This window comes from Neofelis nebulosa, chromosome 1 (assembly GCF_028018385.1).
Source record: "Neofelis nebulosa isolate mNeoNeb1 chromosome 1, mNeoNeb1.pri, whole genome shotgun sequence".
NCBI classification, from domain to species: domain Eukaryota; kingdom Metazoa; phylum Chordata; class Mammalia; order Carnivora; family Felidae; genus Neofelis; species Neofelis nebulosa.
Window position 1 is genome coordinate 243,980,741 of NC_080782.1, and position 13,807 is coordinate 243,994,547.

Sequence of the window (13,807 nt, forward strand, 5' to 3'; positions counted from 1 at the left end):
ATGCCCAAGAGGCACACTTTGGGGCAGCCTGCTCTTGACCCCTACACAAGCTATTGCCTGGTGCAAAATCACAGCAATAAGAAGAATAACCATAGCTCCACAAACTTTAATGGAAACATTATCACATGCCAACCATGAGGTCTAAGACATTAACACATTTTAATTCACTTAATCCTCACAGCAATCTTCTGATGTGGCAAGGGGCACTATGAACCCCGCTTTACATGATTGAGGGGAGTTGGGAAGAATTTTTCTATACTGAGGACTCAGAAGGGCCAACTGCACAGAATGGGCTGTCTCAGAATTTGCCTTTAAAAATGCATTTGACAGTTGAGTGCTCTGCTTTTACTCAGATTGTGTGGGTGAGACTAATAAAAGTCAATAATATGGAGGAGACAGTAATCCAGACCACACAGTTTTGTTGATTTGAGGAGGCCTTGATGAGTGCTGGGGGAGATGGGGAAGTCAACAGCCCTGTTCACAGCCTGCCTGGGGTAGGGTGTAGGGGGGGCCAATGAGACTCTGAGGCCTGGGGATCAGGTTTGAATCAAAGGCACAAGACCCTTCCTCAGTCAAAGGGAGGATTGTAAGAAAAGTCAAGAAATTTGAAGGATAATTTTTATTGTGAGACTATTTCTTAGCATCTTATATCCACCTTATTGGGTCCTCCCTGTGTGAAGGCTGGGAAACTCATCCTCAATGTTTTAAGAGATAGAGAACCATTATGTTCCTCCGGGAAGTTGTGCCCCCAAGGAAGGAGCCTCTAGAAGAGAGAGCCCAGGGGGTTCTCCTGGAGCTACCTCTGATGGCTGGGTAAGTCAGGAAGGGGCACTGGGCCTACTTGACACTTCAGATAAATAATTCCTTCCTCTTATTACATGCCAGGTGGCCTGAGGACAAATGACAAAAGGACAGCAAATCCAGTAAGATCACAGACAGTCTCTGAAAAGAAAAAAGACTGTAAAAATGAGAGGTTGTTAAAACCTGCCTTGTTGAAGAGATGTAAAACACTCTAAGGGCAAGGACACAGTACAAAGGTGGGGGGTGCAGAAGTCCCTATTTCTGGCTACTTCTATTTATCCCTCCCCTTCTTCTTCCTGTCCGCCCTCCCCTCCCCCCCCCCCCCCCCCCCACCTTGTTTCCAGATCAGGAGAAACAAGATCCAGCTGATATACTTCCAGTGAACAGCAAAATACTGTCTCCCCCAACTGAAAGTACCTGGCATCCCTCTGGGCAGCAGGAGACCGGGCCAGAAGGGCTGCAGAGTGCCATGCTCTGGGTCCCCGCTGAGCCCCAAGGCCAGTGGGCACAGCTGGGCAAGGGAAGGCTGCAGGCACAGGTGGCTTGTGTGGACACAGCCCAGCTGGACCTGGAGGAGTACTGTCTCTGCCCTTGGGGAACTTGGGGAGGACAGGACACAGGAACCTAGAGGCACATCAACCATTACAGACAAGTGACCAGAGCTGGCTCTGAACCTCAGACTGGGAGGGGCAAGAACAGAGAGAAAATGGAAGGATGGGGGACAGTCCCAGAAGGTGTCCCCAAAGAGAGGGGGTGGTGGAACAGACTGGAAAGGGAAGCAGGGACTCGACCCACATATTTGTTTATTCATCCACATCTCCAACAAATATCTGTAGCACACACAAGACTCCAGATTCTGCTGAGGAACCAAGGACATGGGGGCAAATAAACCTGGAAACCCTCACAATCCAGTGGAGAGAACAACCACACCTGTAAGCAATGAGCCCTGAAATAAGGGCTGCATCCACATGGGGACAAGTGGCTGTGTGAACAGAGAGGGGTTTTGGGCCTTGACCTGGGTCCTGTGTGAGGCTTGGGGGCTGCTGGGCAGATGGCAGGGGAAGTACATGGGGAAGAGGGGCAGCCAGAGAGGGAACTAGAAGTCAAACAAGGATCAGCCCATCTTCCCACCTGGCTTAGGAGCTGGGTGCCCAGGGGAGGGGAAGATGAGGAGTGAGGAAGGTGGGGCTCACTCAAAGGGCTGGTAATGCCCAGCTCCAGGGTTTGGGGCTGCTGGGGGGTGGTGCTAGCAGGAGAGAATCATCCTAACCTGAGAAAGGAGGGGCAGGATGGGGCTGACATGGAGGGGACACGAGGTGTTGAGTCAGGATGGAGGGTGAGAACAGGGGAGGCCCAGCAGCCAGGTGGGACAAGCAGTCTCAGAAGGAGCAGGGGTTCCTTCAGTGTTTGAAATGAGGCCAAGTCTTAATGATGTTGTACAAAGCTTCCCCAGGAGACAGTGTATTGACAATATCACTGTGCCCCACCAGCAGGTAGTTGGGAGTTAAATACCCCTTGTCCACTGCACACTGGATCAGGTTCTGGGCTGCCTCCAGGGCTGCAGCATTGGGTGGGGTACCTGCAAAACAGAGTTATCCATCTGTTCTAGGATTCCAGGGCACCCTGCCTAAGGAAGGACCCATTCCAGAATCACCCCTAACCCACCCCTACCACCAAGCTAATATATTCCACTATTGCCACCCTATAGACAGAAAACCAAGTCAAGACTCAGATTTCTCAGCACCAAAGTTCTTCCCAAATGAAAATAGCAGAGTCTGGGATAAAACATACAATTATTTGGGGATGTAAAGAGCCTTTGTCTGCTGTAAATATGTCTGCCTGATAGTTCCCTACTGGGGGAATTTAGCCTCCCATAGGATATTTGGCACTGTGTAGAGACATTTTTTGGTTGTCACAGCTAGGCAAGGGGTGATACAAGCATCTGGTGGCAGAAGCCAGGGATGCTGCTAAATGTCCTACAATGTACAGGGCAGCCCCTATACAAAGAATTACCTGATCCAAGATGTCAATAGTGCTGAAGCTGAAAAACCTTGCTTTGGCCACAGATATGCTTCCTGCACCTTCACATGCTCAGCCCCATCTGCAGGTACCTTCCTGGGTCACCCCTCGCCCCACTCAATGTCCATTTTAGTATCAGCCTGAACCAGCCCCAAGTGGCAAAGTCTCCTCTTCCCAGAGGTTCGGCAAAAGGCCTCTGAGTCTAAACAAACTCTGGTCAAGAGCTGGGAGCAATGACAATTCTCAGTGTACACTTTGGATGCAGAGACAGGGGCTCATTCAGGGCTGTGTCAAATAAGGCAAGGGTCCCTACATTGGTGTCATCATAAAAAACTTAGCAAAACATATGCACAAAGATATTTTCCCCTTGTCTTGTCAGAAGAGAGAGGCATTTGGTTGGATGTGTGTGGGCATTATGTCTGGGGGATGGGGGTCATTCCTGGTCACACTTAGCTTTGTCAAACATCAAATCAGAAGCTCGGTAAGTCCAGGATATGCAAGCTCTCAGTGATGCCTGGGTTTGATGCTGTTGTTGTCCACGTGAGACACACTCTTTCAGACACCATACCATGAAAGGTCATTGTCACTGCCCAAAGCATCCACTTACCCAAGAAGGTCCCCATGAAAGCAATGCCCAGGGCAATGTCATTGTAGCCAGGAGCACGGGAGCCTTGGACATTCCAGCCCACTCCTTCATAAATGACACCATCCTGCCCCACAAGGAAGCTAAAGGACCATGACAGGAGAAGGAAATCAGCATGACAGGCACTCTGCGATTGTTTCATTTATTCATCCATTCACTCATTCATTCAATCACTCATGCCTTTACTTAGCAGACACTGATTAGTCATTAAATTCTAAGCACTGAGTTACAAAAAAGACAGTCTTTGCCAGAGGCGTGCTGGTAAACCAGCTCTCATCAGAAAGGGGGAAGGGCAGGAAGCCCTGGTTTATGCCCTTTATTGATTTCTGTGGTGTAAAACTCCCACCATGGCTGATTTTAATCCACCAGTGATTTAACAAAGGTTCACAAAATTCCTGGATCTCCCAGGAATCCCCTCTCATGAGCCCTCTCAATGGCAGTCTAGCACACTGCTGCTTCCCCAAGGAGCTCACAGACTAGGGAGAAAAGAGTAACAGCTGCCATCCCTGCAAGCTGGCTTTCCTCATACCTTGCCAGTGTTTCCCTGGTGATCTGTGGCCACCTTACCACTAAAGACAAAATACACTTCTCCAGCCCTACCTTGCTGATCCCTCTGTATCCTCAGGCATTTTCTCCCCTTTACTTCTATCACACCCTACTCTCCCAGTTGTCTTCTGTGGCTGTCCCTCATTCCTCTGCACCTTGTCTCCCTGTGTCCTTTCCTTAAATGTGGGGTACCTCAAGATGCTGCCCAGGACAAACCCATCTACCTCCTTGAAGATAACTTCAACTGCCATTGAGCAAAATTCATGTGTCCACAGCTGTGCCACCTTCTTCCCCATCAGTTCCCCTTTCCAGGCTCCCCATCTTAGTGAAAGGCACCACCTCCTGTCCTTCCATTGGTCCCAGCCAGGAATATGAGTATGAGCCCACCGCTTCATCCCTCAGTAACTATGGATTGTCCACCGCATCTAGCAACCACTGTCCCTGATCAACCCTGGCATCCTCATCACCAACATTACATTAATCTCCACTGACCTCTTAGATCTGTCTGCTTCTCCCCATGACAGCCTCATCACCACCCTGGTCTCGCTTGAATTAATCTCACCACCTGCAGATTTGTCCTTTTCTGTTCCATTCCTGAAGCTGTGAATGATCTTCCTGATACAAATCTTATCTCAAACCTGCTTTTATGCCCTTGGCACACAGTGGGCACACACTCCCCAGCTTAAGTGAGAAGATCCCTCATAATATGCCCCCTTGTTTGCCTCCTTACCTTCCACCATCCCTCTCTTTGGCATCTGTTTTTGTCATTATTATTATTTTAAAAATTTTAAATGTTTACTTATTTTTGAGAGAGCGAGAACGCAAGCTGGGGAGGGGCAGAGAAAGGGGGAAAGAGGATGGAAGTAGGCTGTGCACTGACAGCAGCAAGCCTGATGCAGGGCTCTAACTCACAAACTGCAAGATCGGGACCTGAGCCAAAGTTGGACACTCAACTGATTGAACCACCGAGGCATCCCAGCATCTATTTTTATTATGATAAACTTCCCTCAGCTTCTCAAAGACACCATTATCAGGCTGGCATCCAGGACTTTCCACAGAGGTCCTTTCTCTCTGCCCAAAACACTCTTCCCCCTCCTCCGATGAGCTCACTCATTTCTTAGATCCCAGTTGATATGTCATCTCTTGAGTAGTGCTTTCTTCACACCCAATTCCCCTGCAAGCTACCAAGAGGTAAAAATGTCTCCTGTTTACACTCTGCACCCTCTGTCATAACACTTAGTGTACTCTATTAGGCTTTATTCATTTAATTATCTTTCTCCTTCAGCAGTTTTAGCTCCATCAAGGCAAGAACCATATCTGTGCTACATCTGCTAGTGTCCCCAGAGTGTAGCCTCATGCCACAAAGAGTAGGCACTCAGTGTTCTCAGTGAATTAATTTATAGCAAGTGGGTATTTACTCCTGACTACAGATCACCTCAGGGTGAGAAAATGGCAGGGCCATGAAAGTTATGGCACAAGGTATACAATAAAGGTCAAAGTCAAGGGACAGGAAACTGGCTGCTGAAACCTGAATGGGAAAAGGGAAAGGTCCTCTCTCAGCACCCATCACTTTCCAGGTTAGGTTCAAAACATAGAGTCAATATTCAGGTATCTATTATGATCAAAGAGAACAATCCTGTGAATAATCCTGCACTGCATGATCTAGAAAAGCACTTGACAAGTCTTAACAGATGAAAGGTGTTGGAGGAAGCTTTCTCCTATTTTGAAAGGGTTGTAACTATAACAGGATGGAGAGAGGAGAGGCCATCACCCCAAAATCACATACTAAGTAATGGTAAATCCAGCTAAGGAAGGGCCATTGCACACAGCTATGCTTCTTGCACCCTGCAGAGTGCCTGGCCAGGAGGCAAGGAAGGACTAAAATCCAGCTCCACTAGCTAATCCATAAAGTCTCTAGAGGAAGGGCCTCCTTGATTAATGTGTACAAATATGCTATCTAGGCTAGTGCTATCTATGTTAGTCCATCCTGAGACTTAACATTCAGTGTGATTGTTTCTGATGGATATGAGATGGTGTCTAACTTACCTGTGAACTTGGAAAGCACGCTGCAAGAAGTTTCTATTCTCCCATTAGGTCAGTGTGCTTTTTATTAAAGGATTACAGATCTTGGCATTAAAGCAATCAGAGGATATTATCTGGTGCCTCCCCCTGCCTTCAGACAGGAAGATATTCTCTATAGGCTTCACAATCTTGCATGTGTATGACTTCTAATATCTTGCCAGCAGTCTTGACCTCCATCATATCTATATACAATCTTTAAAAATGACACATTTTGAGGGGCACCTGGGTGACTCAGTTGGTAAGGCATCTGACTTTATTTCAGCTCAGGTCATGATCTCATGGTTCATGGGATCCAGCCCCTTGATGGGCACTGCTGACAGTGGAAAGCCTGCATGGGATTCTCTCTCCCTCTCTCTCTGCCCTTCCTGCACTTGCACTCATGCTCGCTCACTCTCTCTAAAAACATATAAATAAACTTAAAAAAAATAGGTACATTTTGAGAACATGTTCAAGGAGAATGACCACCCCATTAGCTATATCCTAAGTAAGGCTCACCTAGGGTTGGGTGAAAAATCAACATGGTCATAGATGAAGCACCTTTCATATGGCAGGCACTCAGTAAACATTACTTTCCTTTCTCTCCCATTCGAAGGTTCAGAGTCTGCTCCGAGGTAAAAGAAGCCCATATATCCTCAGGTCCACTTACTTATACCCAATGTCACATGAATTCAATCTGTCTATGAAGAAGGACTGGATATCTTGGACCAGCAGGTGGCACTCATCAGACATGATGCAGGTTCTCCCAGCGGTGTGGAAAATGACAACATACTTAGCTGGGAGGTTCATCTTGGGACAGTGCGTCTTCCTGGCCTCCCATGCAGATCGAGGGACAATGTTGGAGCAAGCTGGGGAGGGGAGCCAGAAAACATCAACGTGTGGACTCATGCCCACTCATGCCAACCACCTCATACTGAACATCCCCATGCCATCTGGGCATCCTGACCTAACTCTGACTGTGGAACTCAGGAAAGCCCACCTGATAGTGGGGTATATCTGCATGGTAGGATTGGATTCAAAAGGCAGGAATCATACACATGGGATCTAACCTTAAAATAGAACCCAGAGGAGTGTGTGAATGTTGATCCTAAGGGTACATGGATACTCATTCCCAAGAGCAAAGGGTACTTATTTATCTGTATGATTGTCTTGTGTATATGTGGATGTACATGCATAACAGGGTCTTTTGGACAAATCAGTTGAATTTTCATCTGAAAGCATGTCTTTGAGACTCACTTGTAATCCCTAAAACTCTGTCAGTGTAAGCAATTATTAATATTAGCAGATGGCTAATCCAAAGACAGAGATCAGATTTACTCAGAGCTTTCACATAATAGAGCTAATTATCTTTAAAACTTTATTAAGTCCAGGAAAAGGCCAAAAGTGGTTATTAACTACACTGTCAGTTTTGGGTTTCTTTGAAAGAGAGAGTGAGAGAGAGAGAGGGCTAGAGCACACCCTTGCACAGCATGAGCAGGGAAGGGACAGAGGGAGGGAGACGGAGGGAGGGAAAGAGAATCTTAAGCAGGGTCCACGCCCAGCGCAGAGCCTGATGGGGACTCAATCTCATGACCATGAAATCATGACCTCAGCCTAAATCAAGAGTCAGATGCTTAACCAAACGATCCACATAGGTGCCCTTATTTTTTTTTTTTTTTGAAGTAAACTCTACTACCAACATGGTGCTGGAACTCATGACCCCAAGATCCAGAGTCACGTGCTCTACCAGCCAGTTGCCCCTTAACTATACTGGTTTTGATGTTGTAATTTGTTAAACCCCAAATCTACCTTTTATCTAGTGTTTATTACCTGAATTACACTAACCCCTTCCTGTGAAGTCAGTATAGGTGGTGACTTAAGCACTTCAATCAATCAATGTTGTTCAGGTTCTTATATTCAGAAAGATGCACATTTGTGCTTTTGTGCTTGTCTGTGTTAGATGCCTATCCCTCTCCATGTTTTCTTCCTCCACAGTACTTTTCACCTTATAACATATCAAATATTTTACTTGCTTATTTGCTTATTGTCTTTTTCTACTCTCTAGGTTGAAACTTTATAAGGCTACTGCTTATGTGTTTTATTCCATGATATCTCTTCAGTGACTAATTGTTGACTGACTCAAGAAATTAGTACACATATATTATACCAGGCTAATGCCATAGCTCTATCATTCTCAGAGTCTGAGGTATAAAGGGGTGACCTGGAGAGTCCGTCTCAAATTTTACCAGCCCCAAAGTTTCAGAGTTGGATGACCAGTGGCCTATCAGAAGGGATCCAATGAGAGCTTGGCTAAAAAAGTCACTCTCAATGGCATTTGGAAGTTATAAGGGCATGGGGTGGGTGGGTAGGTTTAAAGGGAGGCCCAGTAGGGTTGAAAGTCTTACCTTTCTTAGGACTTTCCTTCTGCAGAGGGGCCAGACAGTTTTCACCTTTCACAAGAAGTGGCTGAACATACATGGAGGACAGGTGGCCCTTCTGGATTGCATAGGAGATCAGACCCTGCATGGCTGACAGGGCAGCAGGGCTAGGACTGTGGCCTGAAAGAGAGCCATCTGTGGTAACCTGGGTCTGGCCTGAGTTTCAGGGTATTGTGGAAGAAGGATGAGAGGCCCTGCCAGCCCCTACATAGCTGTTGGAGGGGAACTGGCTCATCCCCCAGGTTGGAAAGCCTAAAGGTCAAGGATCCACCTGGTCTAGGATGAAGACCTTTCCCAGTGACCTGATAAGACTTCATTTATTGCTCTTTCTCCGTGGAAGAGCTGGAAGGCAGCACTATGCTCTGGAGTGCTCAGCTGGCCGGGCCAGGGTTTCCCATTGGCAGGCACCCTTCCAGGCATGTGCCAGCCTCTTTACCTGCATTAACTTCTTTGATCCTCACCACAAACCTCTGAGGTGGATGCTATTATTAGCCCCATATTTACAGAGAGGAACTTGAGGCTCCAAAAAGTAATGTGCTCAAGACCCCAGAGGAAACAGAGTGACACCGAGATAGCAATGAGTGGTCACAAAAACAAACCAAGCTGAACACACAGTCCTCTGGCATGCTGGAAACCACCCTGAAATTAGAAAAGAAAAGTGTGGCCTTGCTTTCTGATTCTTCTCCTTGGGTCACTTCCTCTCTGGAGCTCAGGTTGTACTCTGTATAACAGCAACCAGGAAACTTGTCTGGATTTTCTCACAGAGTATTGGGAGGGGACAGTGAGAAACTAGCTGAGCAAGAATTTTAATAGTAAGAGTGCACAAACTCAGTGGAATGGTCCTGGAGCATGTATGCTAGGACATGGGCTGGGGGAATGGGCAGCAGTAAGAATAAAAGAAAGTGGAAGGGACTCAGGGATTGGAGGCCTCAGAGTGGTTTTAAAAATTATACAGAAAATCTTGGGGTAAGAGAGATGGGAGGAGGAGGTTCCTGGCAAGAAATGGGAAACAGGGCCTGGCACTGAAGAAGGATGAGAGCCAGAGAGGAAGATGTGAGTCACTGATAGAAGAGAGCAGAAGCCCACATTCCTCCATGATGAGTGCATAATGGTGACAAGGCTGCAGAGAGAACTCTGGACAGCACCTCCACTGTGAGACTGTCAGAGGGAAAGGAGCCAACTCAGAGACTGAGAAGGAAACCAGAGCAGGAGGAAGAGAACTAATACCATTCATTCATGGAAGCCAAAGGAGAGGGGAACTCCAGGAGAGTGGATCATTGGGGAAGTAGGAGGTCGAAGAGTCAGTGCGGAAACAAAGAAGTGGGTAACTCTTTGGAGAAGGGCAGCTGGAATGACCATTACCTTCCTTGGTGCCAAAGAAAGCAAAGCCCAGGGAGATGTGGTTGTAGCCCTGGGTGTGCATGCCTTGGATGTTCCAGCCAACACCTTCATATACTCTGCCATCGTCTCCAACCAGGAAGCTGTGAAGCAGGGAGATACAGGCTGAGTGGCTGGCACCGTGGTGTATCCCACAAGAGGAACCATTTACCAACCTCCAAAGGGAGAAGTGCTCAAGCTGTGCTCACTACAGGGAATTTGCATGGACTTGTCCCAGACAATGGATAGTCCAAGTCATTTATATTCCCTTAGAATTCAGAAGCTACCCCCACACTGCCTACCTTCTTTGCTCAAATGCCTAGGTTTTATGTAAATCATCCTACACACTCAGGAGGAGGAGAGGTCCTGGTGCCATCACAGTAACTAACACAGACTCAATTACACTGTGAGATTCTTCTCAGCCTCAAACATGGCTTTCCTTCCTCTAAAATGCATGCTACCTGTGTCATCTCCACGTAAGCTGCTCATGTGATTTCTCTTACATAGATCTATCTTACGTAAATTTCTCAGGAAGTAGCTCCTCAGAAAAGCACATGGACACAGGCAGTTTATTTGATAAGGGGTCCCAGAAGCCAGAGTGAGGGAACAAGGAGAGCAAATCAGAAGCAAGAAACCCAACAAAGCATGTGCAATGCAATTGGGCTGGCTTCACAATGGCCACCTGGGGCTTAGAATCATTACCCACTCCCCACCACCCACCACCCACCACCAGACAGGGTGAACTTCCAAGGAACTGAGTACATGGACCTAAGATTGTCCCTGAGAAGGGCCAGGGGCTGAGGGAGTTATCTACAACCCCTGCCTGCCAGGGGGTATTAACTCCCTTTCACCATCAGAGATGATGAAAGTCTGAAGTGGAAAAGCAGAGAGATGCAAAGGGTAATGGAAGTGAGAAGCCATTACCATGCATAGGGACTGTCCATAACTGGGTGAGGTCAGAGATAAGCCAAGGGCACGTGGTCCTGGACACTAAAAGGGTCCACTGGAGTGGCCACTAGGGTAAGAGATGTCTCACAAAGTGGGAGCCCCCTGAATGTGGTGAAGTGGGACATGCAGCAGGCAAAGAGCCAGTTTTGAGCCAGTCTGGGCTCCACAACTTTGCAGTTGTGTGACTCTGAGCAAATCAAACAACGTCCTTGCCTCAGTCCCCTCACCTGGACCATGGGGATAGTAATGCATGCCTGACCAACCTTGGTGGAGCAAATGAATTCATGCACACAGTAGTCATTTGTAACTGTCAATGTGTTGTGTGAACTAGGTTTGGGGGGGCATATACGTATAGTTATTACTTAACCTTCCTTGCTTTCTTTTAGATCTCACAGAAAAATTCAAAAGGATTTGGAATTTTGTAGGGGTTTAATATTTTACTCATTATCAACCCAATATAACCTCAACCTGGTAAGTGGAGAGCAGAGATGAGTAAGGCCAAGAGAAGTGTCATAAGCAGTATCATTGATCACGTACTCTCACATATCCCTTGTCCCTTACTTGTAGGCCACGTCACACCAGCTGTTGTTGTGCACATGATGGTCCCAGAGTTCCCACAGCCTCTGACTACATGCAGTCCGGTTGTGACACTCCAGTCCAGGGACATGGTGCGTGACAAAGAAATCCACAGGCCTGGTCAGTGGAGTGCTGCAGCCAACAGCTTCTGCCCCCCACTCCTTGTGAGAGACCACTGTGGAGACATCAGTGGGGTAACCACAAGGGTGAGGAGGTTATCACTCGGCGCATCCTGCTCCATCACTGCCTCACTAACCCCCTGGGTCATGGGTGCCATTCTGGGCTGAGTCTGCTTCTTGAGGGTAGAAGAGTCCTGGGAGGAGGCCTTCAGCAGGCAGGCACACCCTCTGCTTCTTACCTCCACATCCCTTCCGCTGTTCCCATTGCAGAGTATGCACCTGTCCAGAGAAGCCTGGATGCTCTGCTCCCTCATACAGGGCATCCCTACCTGGGACAGACTCCACCCTGCAGCTCCTGCCCTGCTCTGCTCTAGGACCCCTGCTTTCAGGAAGCAGCTCCTTCCCACTGCTTCCCCAGGGAAGGCCTGAGAGGCCCATCTGGGCAGCACTAATGCCCCCAGTGCACACTATGTTCACTGACAGTTTGCTCTGTGGCTCTGTGTCCTTTGTCCTGTTCTGAGTGCTTCCTGAAGGAACTACATCTCCTCCTCAGCCTAGGGACTCTCTCAAGGTATGGCCTGACTCTCCCTTTCAGTCTGACGACTCCCTGAGGGCAGGGTGTGGTCTCCACCCTCAGGCGAGGGGGCCCTTAGTGAAGAGGATGAATCTCCCTGTCCTGGTTTCTGCCCTCTCCCAATAACACCCGGACCCCCAAGGCCTGTGGCATCCTAGCAGGTGGTTTGCTCCTTCCACTGTCTCAGCCCCATGCATTCTCATGCCAGCCACAAGGGGCAGTGCAGACCTCAGAAGCACTGGTCACAGCAGATACCCAGCTATCCTTAAGCCTCCTCACCATTGAGACCAAGTCTTCCTTTATCAATAAGCTGAGAGATGTTGCCAAACAGGTCCTGAAGGCCCTCTGATATGCGTTTGGCTTGTGTTTCATTCCAGGAGAAAACACCTGCAGAGAAACATTCCATTTTGCATCAGTCCTCAGAGAACCCCAGTACCAGCCATCTCAGTGACAGACTCAGGCCAGATCACTGAGGCCCTTCCAGGAGACCCCATTACGCTGGCAGAAGGACTACCTCCAGTAGCAACATGTGCATGCTTTTCTCCAACACCAACTCCAGGGAATATCCCAGAACATAGTTAAATAGCCAAGAGCAGGAAGTTGGAAATATATCCGTTTCTCATGAGCTACATCTATACACACAATTGGGGGAAAAATGCAACCTGGAAATAAATGTGTCCAAGCATCCCAAAAGGACAAGGTCCTCTTTTGTATGGATTTTACTGAATAGAAACAATGGGAAGATGATATGGAGAAGGGATTAGAATTACTTGCACAAATCAAGTCTGTTCTTCCAGGGCTGATTTGGGGGCATGTGCTGTGCCCAAGCTCCTGTGTGTGGAACTGACATCCCTATCTCCGAGGACTTTCTCTTATTGACAAAAGCATAAACCCCTGATTGACTCTGATTGACATAGAAATCATACAGACAGAATCATTGCTCCCGTTGTGCAAGTGCAAAGTCCTTCATGTGCATTATCTCATTTAATCCTCAAAAACTTTAGGAAATCATAACATTATCTCAGTTTCAGCTGGGAAAATTAAGGTTTAAAGGACTGAATAGTTTGCTTAAAATCATTGCTGGAGGCAGGTCAAGGATTTGAAATAGGTTTACAGAGTCCAAATTCTGTGTTCTAAATGCAAAGTTATTCTTTCTCCCTAAGGAGAAAGCACATTCTCTGCTGTGAGATTAGATGATCCTTCTTAGTTACCCACTGTTCCAGTAAAAGAAAACTCACTCCAGCTCCCAAGACCCAGCAAGACAGGAAGCCACAGCAGCATCCTCATGTGGTTCCAGGACACGGATGAGAAAGTGTGGACCTTGGCCCTGGGAGAGACACTGACAGTTAACCCAACTGTGCTTTACTCCTCAAACAGGGCACCCATCCCAATGCATGGAACCTCTGTCTGCTTCCCTGCCAAACTATGGGCTTCCTGTGGGCCAGTGCCTGAGTGGGACTCTCAGGGTCCCCAGCGATATCAGGTGCTCCTTGGATGGGTAAACACCCTCATCCTGTTTTCCTGGGCAACTAGATTTCATTGAGTGGCTACTATGTACAAAGCCAGTATGGACACTCACACAAGCAACCTTATTTAATCCTTATACTAACTGTGCAATGTAGGATTGTTAACCCCCATTCTTATAGAAAAGAGTTGCAAGCTCCAGCAATAAGAGAACTCAGAAATCCAAACACACCTGGATGGGTCT

At 47.6% G+C, this 13,807-nt stretch overlaps 1 protein-coding gene across 1 annotated transcript; it reads right to left on the reverse strand.

Moving 5' to 3' along the window:
- Positions 1-1,381: 1,381 nt before the first annotated feature.
- On the reverse strand, positions 1,382-12,505 carry PGLYRP4 (peptidoglycan recognition protein 4). Its single transcript, XM_058699803.1, has 7 exons — positions 12,398-12,505; positions 11,392-11,606; positions 9,868-9,986; positions 8,473-8,625; positions 6,738-6,936; positions 3,428-3,546; positions 1,382-2,380 (listed from the first exon to the last, which is right to left on the reverse strand). Exons 1-7 carry the CDS (start codon positions 12,503-12,505, stop codon positions 2,202-2,204), a joined length of 1,092 nt encoding a protein of 363 aa, XP_058555786.1. The 3' UTR covers positions 1,382-2,201.
- Between the last annotated feature and the right edge of the window lie 1,302 nt (positions 12,506-13,807).